The 16,085-nt window shown below is 40.0% G+C and overlaps 1 protein-coding gene across 5 annotated transcripts in view; it reads right to left on the minus strand.

Moving 5' to 3' along the window:
- The window catches only part of BBX (BBX high mobility group box domain containing), a 183,593-nt gene that overhangs the window by 93,949 nt on the left and 73,559 nt on the right, over nucleotides 1-16,085 (minus strand). For all 5 annotated transcript variants that reach the window (XM_067300811.1, XM_067300815.1, XM_067300825.1 and 2 more), the window contains 2 exons: nucleotides 3,517-3,687; nucleotides 1,689-1,931 (listed from right to left, as the gene is read on the minus strand). In XM_067300811.1, coding sequence (XP_067156912.1) covers nucleotides 1,689-1,931; nucleotides 3,517-3,678 — 405 coding nt within the window. In that variant the 5' untranslated portion in view covers nucleotides 3,679-3,687. The remainder of the gene's footprint in view (nucleotides 1-1,688; nucleotides 1,932-3,516; nucleotides 3,688-16,085) is intronic.

Here is a 16,085-nt window from a genome sequence, read left to right on the forward strand (position 1 = left end):
GACAGTCTCAGTAAACCTAAGCATAAAAATTAGTGTTAAAACAAACAAGCCCTCCACACACACAAAATAGGCCTGTCTGTGAAGAAGCTCCAAAGACGTTTAACAGCACATTTTAGTTGCTAATTATTGTTGTACTATACAACTGTTTAAAGAATAAAAATTATACACTATATCTCTTCTACATATTCTTGGAACTAGTTTTAATGATCTCGGCTACTTATTGTTTCTCTTTAACACTGAAAATACTACTTGTTCTTCATGCCAAGGGAAATAAATAAATCACTACAGGAACAATGATTTCTACAACAGTATGATTAATAGTTACAGATCTGTCACTTCATACAGAAGTTCTGCTATTATTTTCCTCCTTAATGAATAAGTTTCCTTCAGCAAGACAAAAAGCTAAGAAAAACAGTCACATCAGGTTTGTTTCTTCCAAAAATGTTTTCTACAGTTTCATCTTTCCTTTCTGTCTGTACCAAATCTTCTAATTGCCTTTTCCCCACACATTTAAAGAAGTGTCACTCTGTAAGTGACAAATTTGTAAGTGGAAAGTAGAATAAATCAGGAATGATTAGACAAAGCTGAGACTCTAATTCTTCTCCACCGTGCCACAAGCATGGGACTACAGAGGTACTACAGACCCTGCTTAAAAAGGGCCTGCCATGCAGAACACTTCATTTTTCTTGTTGACCTCTCCACGCTCACACTGAATACCCAAACCTTACATACATGTGTTAACAGTAGCTGACAACTTCAGGTTACAGGAAAGGTACAGATAATGGTTTCCCCAACTGTTCCACAGCTATCCGTATTTTTTGTAGTACCCTAGCATTACTCAATGAGTGAATTATGCTCTTTCTTCTCCCTGGCCCTCCATTATCTTTTCTAACATTGAATTCAGTGGTTACCCAAAATCTGTATCATACAGGTAATTACTGTAATCTGTATTGCAGACCATTCTATTTGGAGCCAGCTTACTGAGCAAGCTATTTCCCCAGACACCTCATTTAATTTTTAAGAAGATAAAGATATTTTGTGAAATATGGGGCTAAATCTCTTTTCCTGGTTCCCAGTTAAAGGACTTTGACTGTACACTGCTCTCTCCTTCACGGATTGGACTCTGCCCCACCAAAGGCTGCTGTATCAGAAACTGGTAACAATGCAAAGAAAGAGTACTTCACGAACATCAATAATTTTAAAATTCTTTAGTTATCATCAAAGGTAAAAAGGGATTAATTTTTTGATCATGTTTTTGGTTTGGTCTACCTATGTTATACAACAACCTATATTATGAATAGCAAATGCACAGCTTGAGGTATCTTGAAGTATCACTACAGTCAACCGATAAGGAACTGTACTACTTACTCTGTTTTCCATGGGCATACTCTATCCACATGTTAGCACTTGCACCTCAAGAAAAAAGTGTGTATGTTTTGTGCAGAAGACCACTAGAGCCAGGTCAGTTTGTATACCCAGACCAATTTCTTTGCTTTCTAATCCAAAAGATCCAAAGAATCAGAGCAAGGACAACAGCAGCTCTGGGCACTGTAATTCTGGTGGGGAAGCTGGGGAATCCACAGAAGAGAAAGACCCCACAGAAAGCATTTAATATACTAAGAAACAGAAGGCAGCCTAACTTGTAACAAACACCACTTACGTCCATCTGTCATGCAGACAGTACATACCTCCTTAGCCATGTCAGTGTATTTTTGCTTTTCTTTTGGATCTAGAACGGCCCACCAATCTGCCAGTATCTTGGTTGCACCACGATTATCCAGACGGGGGTGTTCTTGTCGCACGAGAGAGCGATGGCGTTTGCAGAACAAGAGAAATGCATTCATTGGTCGGCGAGCTCGCTGCTCCGAGGACTCGTCATCTTCGGTTTCATCAGCATCCTGCTCTAAACCATCAGCGCCAAGAAGCTGCACCTAACAGAACCGAAAGAGATGGGTTGTAAATTCAGTTTATTCATGCTTCCCAAGGGGACAAAGGGTTTGTGTGTGTGTGTGAATGACGAGAATATACATGGATATACACAGCTGTCTCCAAATGTCAACCATCTCCTACAGAAGATCAGGAATTCTCCATCAAACCTCCTCATCTGAAGGTCCAAGGTTCATTCATGCTCTCTCCAAGACTTAAAATCAGACTTGCAAGTGGAGCAGGTTTCTAAGCCAAGGACCATTCTCTAAGAGCATTCCTAAAGGTGCTGAAAGGAGGAGATCCTCCCACACAGACACACTAGAAATCATCCTAGTGGGATGAAATGGGCAGAGCTACCTTGGACCTCCGTCAGGTGAGCTTCCAACTACACTGTGCACAGCAAAGGTAGTGTGTAGATGCAGTTGTTCCCCCAGCTCCTTCCATTCATTTTGCTGCTTGTGGGCTGTGCTGCAGTACAACCACCATGCAAGCATCTGCTTGGCTCCAGAGGGCAATTCACAGCAGAATACACTGCTGAAACAAGGTCTCTCAGCTCACAGACCAGCATATCACACTGGCAAGGACTGTACCACAAAAGACTAGTTACAACTATATGACATGTAACACTGTATGAGATGGGAAGCCACTTCCTATGCAAGTGCAACGTTGCTATTTTATACTACATTGTGAAAAGTGATCCATAAGTTCAACAGAAAGCACTGTCAGAGTATTGGGCTTCTTCTAGTCACTCCTTATCCTTGTCAAGTTCACTCTTCCTTATCAGTGTGTGGCTCAAGGCAGCCTCCTCAGCTCTGACCTCTCACTTCCTGCCTTAACAAGGAATCAGGAGATACAGACATGAACATTTTCTCCAGGATGGAAACGTCACATCTCCAAAATCTATCACCTCCTATTCCCACTTCTGGTTACAGAGGATGAGTCTAACTGTACATTTGTGAGGTGCCACACTGTGGTGTCCTTATGAAAGGAGGATAAAGCCAGGGTCACTGAACAATACCAAAATGCCAAGCATCAAATCAGAGAGAGACTATTTCATCTGTGCTCCCAACATCCTGGAGGATAAGTTGAATTTCATGTGCAAAGATAGTAAAAATTGCTGCCAGCTTTTCATTTCTTTTTTTTTAATCTTAATCTTTCTTTGATCTTAAAAAAACAAAAGAAGAAAGAAAAGCATTAGCCTGGTATGTCAATTAGGTCACTAGAAGCAGAAATCGAGCATAGGCTAACTTCATGTCTAAAATAAATGATTAAAAAAATAACATTAAAAAACCCACCTTGAACCATCAAGACCAAAATGTGCAACATATTGTTAAAACAACTTGGTTAAACTCTTACAGTCTAACTCTAAAAACCAGGAGGGTTTCCAAGATTTTAAGTGTGATTGACAACTCACATTTTTGCATTGTTTGCTATTTTCCTATAATTTCTAGCCTTGTGTGCACAGCATCACTTCTTTTTATTGGCTGCATTTGTTCACAAAAGGGAACAGCAAGAAACAAAACAAACATACCAGGGGAGAATCTGACCCGCCATTAACCTTCCACGGTCAAAGCATTCAATGAGGTCTACCTTATCAATATCTTCCTCTTCCTCCTCTTCCTCCTCCTCTTCAGAAAAGTCAAGGAGTTTCTTGGCAAGCAGGGGATGCCACTGAAGACACTTTCTTTTTGGTCGCTTCCCAGTTCCTTCTTCTTCTGTCGAATGATCCTTGTTCCTACTACTGCCTTTCATTACTGTGACCTGTCATGCAAAAATAGTCATATGTTCACAACAAACTCCTCAGCATAAATGACCATTGTCTGGATACTTAAACAAACTGGTGCCAAATATACGGGGTATTAAAACAAGATGCTGAGAAGTTTCTGGCAAGGTAACAGATAGAGGTTTATTCTATCAATAACAGCATGCTGAGTGATCATATTACAGATGTATCTTTTTCCTGTTTTAATATCTCCACATAATGCCCAGATCAACTAGTGCCATTCAGATTAAGAGTATGAAATAAGGACATCAGTCAATCCAGCTCTCACATGTGCTCCTATCCAATCTATAGCACAAAACCACTAACACTTCACTAGTCAAGTAAGTGAGAGACACTGTGGTTCTCTCACATCTGTGTCCACTGTAATATTTCATATTTTGCCACAGAAGAAGTCAGGAAATCCCTCTCTTTAGCAGCAGAAAACTTCACCCACCACTTCTCTGTTAATCATGCACTTAAATATAGCAATGTTGATGCAGAATCCCATGACACTATGAGCTGGCATTTCCCAAGTACCATTAAAAAGTGCAATAGGGAAATCTGACTCCCAGCCTGAGAAGAGCATATTAATACATGAATTCGAAGCAAACAACCAGAAGCAGTTACCCTGGCACTTCCAAAATACTCAACAGTAAGAGCACATGTACAACTAACAAAACAAACCATCCGCTGCATCAAGAGCACGCAGAACGTGAATAATATTTACACACCTGTCTCACATGTGCATATGTGTCCACACTAAATACCTCAGAACTACTGCTCAGTTAAAATACATACTTACTGCATGGTAATGTCCAGTTTAAGGGATGGCTTAAAAGATTTGCTATCCAGGTAAGAATTGTGCATTTGAAGGGCAAAACACAGCCCACAACACCTCAGAGCACTGAAGCCCACCGGAAGCAAGTGCTTCTGGAGCCCTGCTCATTTGCAGCCTCCTGTTCACACTGAGTAATGCCAGCGATAATGCCAACAGTCAAGAGAGCCGACTTCCCAAGAAAACAATGCAAACATCAAAAAGAACCACACTGGGAGAGGGGCAAGCCAACTAGGACTTCATAAACCTGCCAAAAATTGATGAAGTCTTGCAGGGAAGTCCCGCCAGCAGAATAAAGAAGCTGGGCTAAGTCCTGGTCCCAGAAATGAAGCCAAGAGAAGTTGTGTCGCTGGCTTTCAGGAGCACTGGGCTCAGCTATTAGAAAAGAGCTTGAGCCTTCTAGCAGCAAGACTGCATCGCACTTTAAGATGCTGATTTCTGGAAAATGCTTGCTAGAGTGCTAATGTTTCAGCCTACATGAGGGGAAGGGCAAGCTGTAACATCTGCCCAGGTCACCCAAACCCTGGTGCCACCGTCACAGTAGTTGCCTCACTGGAGCCACTTTACATAGCGGCATCCAGGAGCAACAGCCTCTCCAGCTCAGGCCACGTTCCTCTAAACTCCACCAATTTAGCAAATACTGCTTCCACTTTTCACTGATCTCTTCCCAGCGTGTTTCTTGTCAGTTTATTGATCAGCATTACAGCAACATGCCCTTGTTTGCTCCTGAAACGTGTGCAAGCAGCGGCCTTCCCCATCGATGCAAACAGCACAGAAAGCTCAGGGAACTTCAGACATGCTCCTCACCGGAGAAAATAACTGCACCCTGAAGGAAGCTAGTTCAGAAATTTTAACCTGCAAACATTTTAAAATGGCATTTTCCTGTATGCGTATTGGGTTCTGTTAGTTCCACCCTGCTCATCAGTAGTACCTGGCCCCTAGCGGTTAAGGACGGTGTGTGACTCAATAGCAGCTTTCTATTAAGCTCCACACTTCGCTGCTCCCATCATATTGCTTTTATGAGAAGCACATTCAAACTTTTATTTCATGGCAACAACTCCTCTGTTAATTTTCTGTAACCAATACTTGTCCTTTCAGCAGGTATTATATGGCATATAATCATGCGCCATTTCACCTGAATCTTCTTCTGCAAAAGAGGATCCAACAAACGCACTAGAAATTAAATGCACAGAAACAAACAAAAAAAAAAATTCTGGCTTTAAAAGAACATTAAAATGTGAAAAATCAAGCGGTAATCCAGTATCAAGAAATGCAAGACTAAAAGTGCTTCTACCCAACAGTAAACTCTGTCATGTACCATATTGCACAGCCTCTCCCATCTGTGTCTTTTCCTAAAATGCTAAACCACCATTTGCCTTTACGATTCTGTGTATTTTCTGACATAAATCAACGAGGTAGTTGAATTACCATTCTAAGAGGAACTTTAGCTTCTAGGGATAGGAGAGATTTTCAGGTTTGAGTTTGTTAGATAATGGTATTTTATTATTTTTGTCAAAAAAGTATGTGGCCTATTTCTGAGCAGGATACATGCACTGTAAGTGGAATAGTGCTACTCCAAACCTTACAACTGACTTATTAGGAGAGCTAATTGTATGGTTTCTGCCAACAGTCATTCATACACAAAATGAGTATTACTAGTAGCCCTCTCCCTTGTTAGGGTACTAGTGTGAAACTAAATCAATGCTTGGAGAGCGCCCCCATGACCCTCCTTTAAAAAGCACAGCTGAAATCTGAATGTTATTGCAGCCACAGTCATCTTTAAATGGCAGCTTTCTGCTTCCTGCCCTTCTAAAGACGAGCAAGATAGATTTTCCCAGAACTTAAGTAATCCCACAGTGTATTTTACACGTATTCTCTACTATCTTTAAGAACCTGCCTATACTCCATGCTGAACAAGGCAAGTGAAAACAGAACCTAAACAGGGGCCACCTTTCAAATCCGTAAGGGTTTCTCAGTGCATTATTTCTCTTTATTACTGCCTAGCTCACAAATAATTGTTTTTCTTCCATGCATGTAGGCCAGATATTGAACATCCAATTACTCCCTAAAATAAATTAACCAATGTTCACTGCACATTAGCGATGGAGTAGAAATATATACTCAGCTCCTGGAATTCAGTTACATTAATTAGGTTGCTTTCTCAAATTGTGATCTATCTTACCTTTGTGGTCGTATCAAAGCAACAGTTCAACTATAAAGAGTCTTTTTGCAAGGTGGCTCACCCTAATATCGGAACAAACATTTTGGAGATCTAAGACACAGAATAAATCAAAGCTTGACTACTATACAAGCACAGTTTATTAGCGAAAGACACACAGTCTCTCTTTCCTTCAAGTCTGGAGCAAATCTCTGCAAGGGCCTCAGTATGCATCACCTAGCTGCAAAAACCCTGCTGATTTAACTTCAGCAAGAGGAGGACTGAGGCCACAGATTGACTTCAAACTTTACTTTTACAGCATGGTCTGGAAGTCAAAAAAAATCCCCCCCTTAAGTATGCCAAGCTTATCCTCTAGGCCCCCTCTGCTGTCCTATAAAATAGGACATAATTCATAACATGGATTTGGAAAAGCAAAAGTATTACAAAACAGGGACTGAAGTAGCATATTTATAATTTTTCTCTCCTTTTGCTTATTCAGCTTCTCCTAAGTTTTGACCTAAACATTTCAGAGAAGCTTTCTGGTGCTCAGTTTTTGCTGATGTCTCTTACAGTCAAATGTAGGATGGGGAAGGCATTACGAAAAATACTCTAATTCTCTACTAAATTGCATGGGACTTTTTCTCTTAAAAATGGAAGCTGAGGCAGTGTGATGAACTTTTTTTCCTTTTGGATTGCTTCTCCTTCCATATCATTGCCCCTATACTTCATGGGTATTTCTGCCATAACTGTTGTTGTGCTCACATACAATTACTTAATTATGAGAGGAGCTGTCCCTCCAAAAAGCCCATCAAATGCAAAACACAATTTATTTTTCGTATGGAAGACCTCAGCAAGACACAGCATAACTACTTTAGACAAGATACATTTACTGCTCAAGTGAATGCATATATGATTAAATGACAGCAGAAGTTATACTAGCATTAATTACTTGTTGAATGGCAAAATGTCAATGGAATCCATTTAGTGGAACCCTCAGATTTGATTTATTTATTTTAATTCTTCCCTTGACATATCATCAATAGCATGTCAGTTACTTACTTTGTGTGGGGGAAGGGGAGCTGGCAGAGAGAAGCAGGCAAGATCAACTCTTTCTCTCCCACTCTCCCTGTGTGCTGGCAAGCAGTCTTACCACTGAGTTTTTGAAAGAAGAGCTGGATCTGGACCCTACAAGAACTGAAGCCTGTGTTTAGTTTGGTAATTAAATTGTTCCAGTGAAAGTCACAGAACAAGTCACGGGTAGGATTGCAGGATCTGAGGTTTAAAAGTACAGAATATACACAGCACCCAAAGTGCAATGTTTGCAATAGCTACAATCTATGTAGCATATCAGAAAAAATATAATTTCTTCCATAGCATCAGTAAAGGTATCATATCTTTTGAAGACAGAGGAAGTAGTTTTTGGAAGTTAGCAACAGGAAAAACAATTAAAAACAACTAGCAAGATTTTACAGGATATTTTTGAGCGTAAGCATAAGAAAGTGAAAGGGAGGAGGGAAAAAGGAGGACTATTCCAAAAAGGCATGACAGAAGTACAGAAAGCTTTGCTTAAAATGAGCCACATATGCTTTATAGCATCACCAGAGGATGCTTGTCAGGACTGATATTCATGATGCATTGACAACAACAGATACCTTTAGGGTGATGTTTTACACATATCTTTAGTGCAGATACAGATAAAATGTGACAGAGACATTACACCAGTAAAAATATTTCAACAACATTTTCTTCAGCTTTTTTCTGCTGGCTACCACTGTTTTATTGGATGTCTTATAAATATGTATAACTAATGCGAATTCAGGTGAAAAAAATAAGATCCCTTAACAAAAGAGATCTCAACAAAAGCGGGAAGAATGATTGTTTAGTTTTTTATGACATATGCTTCAAATTCAAATATGCAATCGCATGCAAGTCTTCCTTTTTTAAATGTTCATTAACAACAACAGTATTGTTATCCTCACCGACATTAAATTTTGCTTTCCTCCTATTTTTGTCTGTTATTCGCCAAACCTGATGTGGACAGGAGACTCACTTCAGCGGTCCTAATTTTGGCACTACCCGACACTTGCCCGGTGATGCATCACTCAGGATACTCTGTTAGCGCTGGCGCTGCACAAGCTGCCCTCCTCAGGCACTCCCCGAGCTACGCCTTCACGCTCGCTCCACTAACACCACCATCTTTGCAAAGGTCTTTAAAAGTAATGAAGCACTGCAAGGCATTGCTTGTAATATAGGCTAACTGTAAGAAACCCTAGACCTGCAAAAGCAGAACCCTGGAGATTTGAATTGTAAATACGATGTAGTCTCTACTGGAAGGTTTTTGTTGAAAGAACGCCTGATTTTTAGTAGCACTCATCTTGTTTCCATTAGGACAGTGGAAATGAATTTCCATTTTCCTGCTACCTTAAAATCACTTTCCTTTGGACTCCAGCTGGGCCCTCAGTTAAATGCATACAGATTGCTGATACAAAGGAAAGAAAGGGAAAATTCCAAATGGATTTCCACACCTTCTGCTCTGTTTTACACCATCAAAAATGTCAGCTCCTTTATACAAATAAACACCAAAGAGTGACAAGAGGACTGAACTACTGTATACTAATGCCTTGGTGTTTTGGGGTCTACTGAGTGAATGAAATGAGTTATTTCAACGAAGAAGCAGGAGACAAGGAAACAAGATAGCTTTCTCACAGCTCCTAGTGGGCTGAAGAGGTATTTTGAGTTTCACATAAAAGGAAAAGGAGGTTGCTGGTAATAAAATACACATAAACGAAAATAAAAGTGTTTTTAAAAATACGTTTCTTTTTAGCTCTAGAATAACTGAACTAAAATAATTCTGTAACGGAGGACAAGAACTAGCTGGTACTAATTACCGACCAGTCAGTGAACATATTCTTTACTGTTTCACAGCAGAGAGCATTAATGAGCTTTCTAACTTTCACAGATGTGATGGTTTAATAGGGGCCATGCTGAGCCAAAATGGAGTTCTGTTTGCAGGCAGAGGTTTGGGAGAGACTGGCACCACATGTAACTAACAACACAACAACAAGTCGTCCTTAATTGTCAGTGACACAGTCTTCCATTTTCGTAAAGGATTTTTAAACTATTCCTTATTCGCTTAAACTCAGTTCTGAGTTGCATCCTTCCTTTGTTCTCTTAACACAGGAGAACAAAGCTCATGACCACCACAAAAGCCAAGAACACTTTCGGAATTTTCTTTAAGTGAATCTTTCACGTGTACCAAGGGGGAATAAAAGCAACATATGATAAAAGTAAATGGATTTTAAACTTCAGTTTTATCCTTTCCCTGATCATTCACACATACACAAAAAATAAGATGCTCTTTGGGTTTTCTCAAGCAAGGAAATCAACTGGGTTTTCCTAGTAGGAAAAGCACTCTACATTTATGTTGAACAACTATACCCACCACCATTTCGATATCAAGATGATTCAATCTTAAAAAGGGGGGGGGGGAATAAATGAGTTACTATTTGTTTTTTAAGTAGATATCCCTTAGTTTTGCTTTTGGTTAATACTGCCATAGTAATTCTTAAGAGCTATCCGTCAGAATGGTTGTGAGGGCATTTTAAGTACTGCATCTCTCCAAATCTGCTTTTAAAATGGACACTGCATGCCGACAGCAAATGCACAGGACAGAACAACAAAACCTCACACTGCTTTTTTTTAAATGCATGAGAAAACGTGCCTTTTCTGTGCAAGGAACAGTCTGCACAGATGTGCCTGTGTGTCACCACTTCAGGTAACCATATTTTAAAGGCTACTGAAATGAATCTTTCTATGAGGTTTAAGCATAATGTAGGAAGAACACTTCCCACCTGTACAAGAGAATTTTCAAAGCCGACTAGAGATTTAAGAGACAAAACCAAGCATCAATCTTGACTATGGGCTTTTCTTACACCTCAGCCAGAGAACAAATACAGCCAACTGGGTCTAAGCCAAGTGAGCATTTCAAGTAACATCCTACTTTAAATTTAGTATGTAAACCAAACTCAGGAGTATTGCATCAGCTATGGTACTGGAAAACAAAGATAAGCGTATCATGGTTATAATGCTAGCGAGTGCTTGCTGTCAGTAGGGCAAACTACTTGTTAAAAACTCATTGTAGCAAAACAGGTAGTCCTAGTCTAAAAAACACACTGAAAAAAAAGAAAATGAGACCAAAAATAAGAAAAAAAAGAAAAAAGGGAAAAGGAGAAAGCAAACAGAAAGAAAAAAGGAAAACAAACAAACAAAAAAAGCTCTGAGCAAACTAGTATCATTTAGCCTGACAAAGGCAAAACAAGAGGCTTTAAATACATAAAAAGATGTTAGCAAATAATCTGTTTTCCACATCCATGATGCACACTACAAGTGGGTGGGCTCCACTCGCAGCAAGGAAAAAGGACACTAAGCACTGGAACAAGCTACCAGAAGAACAGTACAGGAACAGTAGAGCAGACTGCCTGGGGAGCCTGTGACACTTCTATAGATAGAGGTCTTCAAGAACATGCTAGACAAACATTTGTCAGAGATTACTCAGGGATCCCCGATTTTGCCCTGGGCACATTGACCACTCAGGGTTCCTTCTGGACCCATGATTTTATGATATGGAAGGAAACTGAAGTGCTGAACAAACTGCCATTTTTTTTTTAAACAATAAAAGTAAAACAATTTAATCTAACCATGAAAAATAACTGATTCACAGTATTTCAAACACATAATTAAAAGATGAAGTATTTTTAAAAGTATTCAACATTTAAAAAAGATAAGTAGCATGTTCAGATGCAACTATTACGGAGTTTTGAGATTCCTCCCAAGAAGGACAACCCCACAAGTCTCTGGAGGCTTTGGTTATTTTTTTTCCGTTTGGATGTTCTTTGTCCAGTTTGAACTCCAGGTAACATCAACTTACTAGGTCAAACAAATCAGTACAATTATCTTACAACTGCCTGCATTGGAAGGTAAAAACTACAAAGCTTGAGTGAACTGACTCCTGATTCTACAAAAACCTTTAGGAAATGAGAAATGGTTTAGGATAAATGGTCAACCCTTTTGTTTTCTAATATGCTTTATCCTGAATATAACTGCTGAAAAAAGTCAGGAGTTCAAACACTACTGCAAAGTAAATTTTTTTTTTTTTTAATAATAAAATGATGTTGTAGACAAACATTTTCAAACAAACTTGCCATGGCTGGGCACAGCAGGCTCTGTTGTATTTTGGATCAAGCTTTTGAAGAAATTCATATGGATCAAATAGCAAGCCACCAATCCAAAAGGAAACGTTTGCTCTGTTTGGGCCAAGCAGTCCATGTTCGGCAGAAACATACCACTTCCACATGAAAAAGAAATTAAGAACCGCTCACAAAAACAAAACACATACGCACACACAAACAAGCAAACAAACAAATTCAACATCTCTTCAGTGGTATCTAGTAGTATCTATCAGCAGGTGGACTTTAGATGCAGAAACAAAAGGAAGGAGTACAGGGAATACATTTGTGTGATGGTCTAGCAGTACAGTACCATAACTCTGAAATAAAAGAAAACCAGAGAGAAGCACAAAGTAGCATATTAAGAATGATGGGTCATGGAAAACAAGCACGAGGCATCAGAAATGTTGCTATATAATGTCAACAGTGGCCAGGTTGGCACATGAAACGGCTGATAATTTTATCACAGCACCAGGACAAATATAGAAAGAAAGAGGAGGTGCAAAGGACAGTCAAGGGTGGTAGATCCCACAGCTTTTACGGGGCCACCAAAGTGGAGCAGGCAATGCGGGCAAGCCCACAGGTGGGATGTAGTGGGGCGATGTCCCTTCCTGCTCCCCAGTTGTGAGCGCGCCGCCAGCGTCGGGGCCGGCTCCTACAGCAGCACGAGGAAAGCCCTGGCCTTGGCTGCCTGCCCCCAGTGGGTCCTATTGGAGCGAATGAGCAGAGGGGAAGCCTGCAGCCCTGACTGCTTCAGGGCTCTGCCCCTACAGGCTACTCTCTCCAACTATGTCAAGTCACAGACGGCTATTTCAGGAAGAGGGAAACGGCAGTAAATACTTGTTGTAGGAAAGAGAAGTCAAACAGCCCTTATTAAAAGTATATAATTTAAACAGTCTAATGTAACTGACCATAACTGTGTTCTTTTGTATTAACTTCTTTCAGATTGCGTTGCTTTGTTTCACAGACCCTAAAAACAGTAGCTGACTGGATACTTATGTCTTAACCAAAACAGGCTTTTTCTCCTTGAATTTAAGTTACAGTATGGCATTTATGATTGCAGTATTCATTTCAGCCTTCAGCAGCTGCAGAGGCAGAAATAACAAACAAACAAAAAATTCAGCTAGGCACCAGCCACAGCTAAAGTTATCTCCCTGAAATTTTAAAGAGAATTCCATTACTCCAGCGACACACTCTAGTATTTAAAATTTCTGGCTCATAAACTGCAGGAGATAGAGTTTGTTATGGTAACAGCAGCCTTCCAGGCTAACAGGCGCTCTACGCTGCTTGACAACCAGCCTCTAGAGCAGGTCTGCACACAGCCATACGCATCCTCCAGGAAAATTAATCTGGCCTAGCAGTAACTGCCTTCTTTACCAGGAATTCCTCAAGAGCAGGCAGGGATTTCCCGAGGTGCACGCTCCATGAAGCACATACTCAAGTCAGCCAGATATTTGGGAGTAGCATCAGACCTCCTACACATGGAGATTAGGTCAGTCACCCAGGAGCTGTACTCGGACATCCCTGCTACCAAATGCGGCCCGCTTTAAAATGAAAAAGTAGTGATCCACCCTGCCAGAAAGCTGTGGCATCCTCTCATTCCAAAGTAGTATTTCTTGTCATTCCCATGTTTGCTGCCACAACGGAGCAGAGAGCCAGTAAAGCCTGGCAGGTGAGCAGCACGCAGGCATGAACGGAAAACAACCACGAAGCAGGGCTCAACCTACTTTGCAATCCTTCCTCCCACGGAGAGGGGGATAACGTCAACTGGCGCGACAAAGGCTGACGTCAGAGTGATCTATCAATAAAGCACTTTTCTTGCAGGGACACAGAGCCTGTGAAATGCAACCACCTCCCAGATGAGAGACAACAGCCCGTCTATAACAGCCCACAGCAAAAGCACAGTCTCCCAAATACTGACTTTCATCAAACTGAAGCAGGAAAGAAAATTTGAGAGACAGAATAGTTGCCCAAAAGTAATGTAAATGAGCATTCAGAACCAAGATACCACTCGCATCAAAAAATAAAAACAAAAAGCTTTGTGCTCCTGCATGACTGGGAGGTACCAGTGCCTGTTTGAAGAGCAGCTTCTCCAGAAAGACAGTCATTCCTGTGCTTTGCCATTATTTTAATAACATGCCGAAAAGAAAATCTCTGTGAAACATTAACTGACTCACCTGGGTTTTCCCTCTAATTTTTTCAAATCACTAAACAGCTAATCCTAACCTAGATCCTATCAGATCACAGGTAAAACAGCTACAGGAAACATTTAGTGGCTTTCAATGCATATGTGCTCTCATCATCAAATTCCCACGAGCGCATCTGCAGTTCAGCAAAAGCTTCCTCACTGAAGGGTCTAGGTGGGTAAAAGCTCAAAATCAATTTGAAATTTTATGTTAAGAGGGACGTCTTAGAACTTTGCTTAGAGCCTTCGAAGAATGAGATCCTCTGAATGGCGAAAGGGAATATAAAAAGCCAATCTTTCTGACTTGTCAATCTCAAAGGTTTATTTTTATCTCTAATAGGCATACAAATCGCTCCAGGGTCCAATGATGGCAGTAACACAACCAAATTTTTTAGCTCAGTACAAAGCAGCACAAATGAGGAGATGTTACTGCCGCAGACATAGCAGGGGAAGAAGGGTTGAACAGGAAAATTGTTTGACTCTCCTTTTCACCTCTTGTTGCTTGTGTCCTAGTGTCTTCTGCAACAATGAGACTGCGGCTGTGTCCATCGCTACTGTAGCCTGTTCTAAGGTTTAGCATGCGCGCAAGGAAGCTTTCATAATAAAATTCAGTCATAATTACTACCGGTGTCAGGGGAACCATATACCACCGTATGAGCAAATGAAAGAATTAGCCCCTTAATACATATTTAATAGGCCATAAAATATTCTTGCACAACTGAGTATTATAGTTCATCCACTTTTGCTTTCTTCAATTCAAGCACAATAGATTAAGATGGCTGTTCAAACAACCCCTCAAAACAGCTACCACCCACTGCTTCTGTGGAAGAATCAAGATAAATTAACGGCTATAGACAATGTTTAATCAGCTTTGCCCGTCTTAAATATTATTAGCTCATAATAACACAGCTTTTATGCATCTTAAAAACAACAGTAACAAGGCTACTTGGAATTTTCAAATAAGAGAGGCTTGTGTACTGATCACTGACAGAAATACCACAAAACTGACTTGACAAATAAATTCCTAGCTACTATCATACTTTCTGCACAATCAAACTGTTACCATCTCCTTCCCTCCCCCTGTCCTCCCAAGAGATACTATGGGTAAAGTAAGAAATTCTGTACCCTTGAGGTTGGTTCCCTTCCCCATCCCTCCTCTACCAGATTTTTAGGTCAATCACCTAGCAGTGAACTTTAAAAATATTGAAAGAAATGCTAATGCAACAATACTTTGTCAAAATGTATCTCGATTTAGGCATAATTCTAGAGGGTGAACAGAATGTCAAGACTGAACAGAGCTTTGTTAAAAAGCTTGGTGTGAATAAGAAGTGGAAAGCAAACAAATTTGCACACATTTCTCAGTTCTACACATATTTTTCTTCTTTCTAAAGACAGCATTTTAAGTATTTGGAATGGACTTTTCAAGCAGACATGATTCCATAGTGCAAATGTTTGAATTTAAATACAGAAGAAGGAGGTACATCTAAAAATATTTCTGCTCTGTTTTTGGAAACACCACCGTCTCTCAGACCTACAAAGACCCACACAAAATCCTTTTGAGTCTTTCAAAGTTTGTGATGATTTTAAGAGCAGATAGACTATCTCAATACACAATTTTAAAGTGCCACCTAGTGGTTCATTCTCATCTTTATTTCAATGTGATATTTAAAAATACCCACTTTTTAAATAAAAAAATTGTTTGTTATTTGTGTCACTTTTTTTATTGTGTGACTTTTGGTCATGCAACAGTAAGTAGATGCTTAAATTAAGCATAAGTTTAAGCATTCTGATGGACTGAACTTGGACAAGAGGACAGCTGTTTTCAGGACTAAGGAGATAAGTGGAAAAAAAATCTATAGAAACAAAGTAAGTGGCAAATGCCAACTCATTATTTAGAGCTTTTTCAATACAACAATGACTACCTATCACAATACAGAAAATCCTGACAAGTTAAGGTCAGTAAAAAATTAGGGCCTTAACTAAGCATATCTGGA

This window comes from Apteryx mantelli, chromosome 1 (assembly GCF_036417845.1).
Source record: "Apteryx mantelli isolate bAptMan1 chromosome 1, bAptMan1.hap1, whole genome shotgun sequence".
Taxonomy (NCBI): domain Eukaryota; kingdom Metazoa; phylum Chordata; class Aves; order Apterygiformes; family Apterygidae; genus Apteryx; species Apteryx mantelli.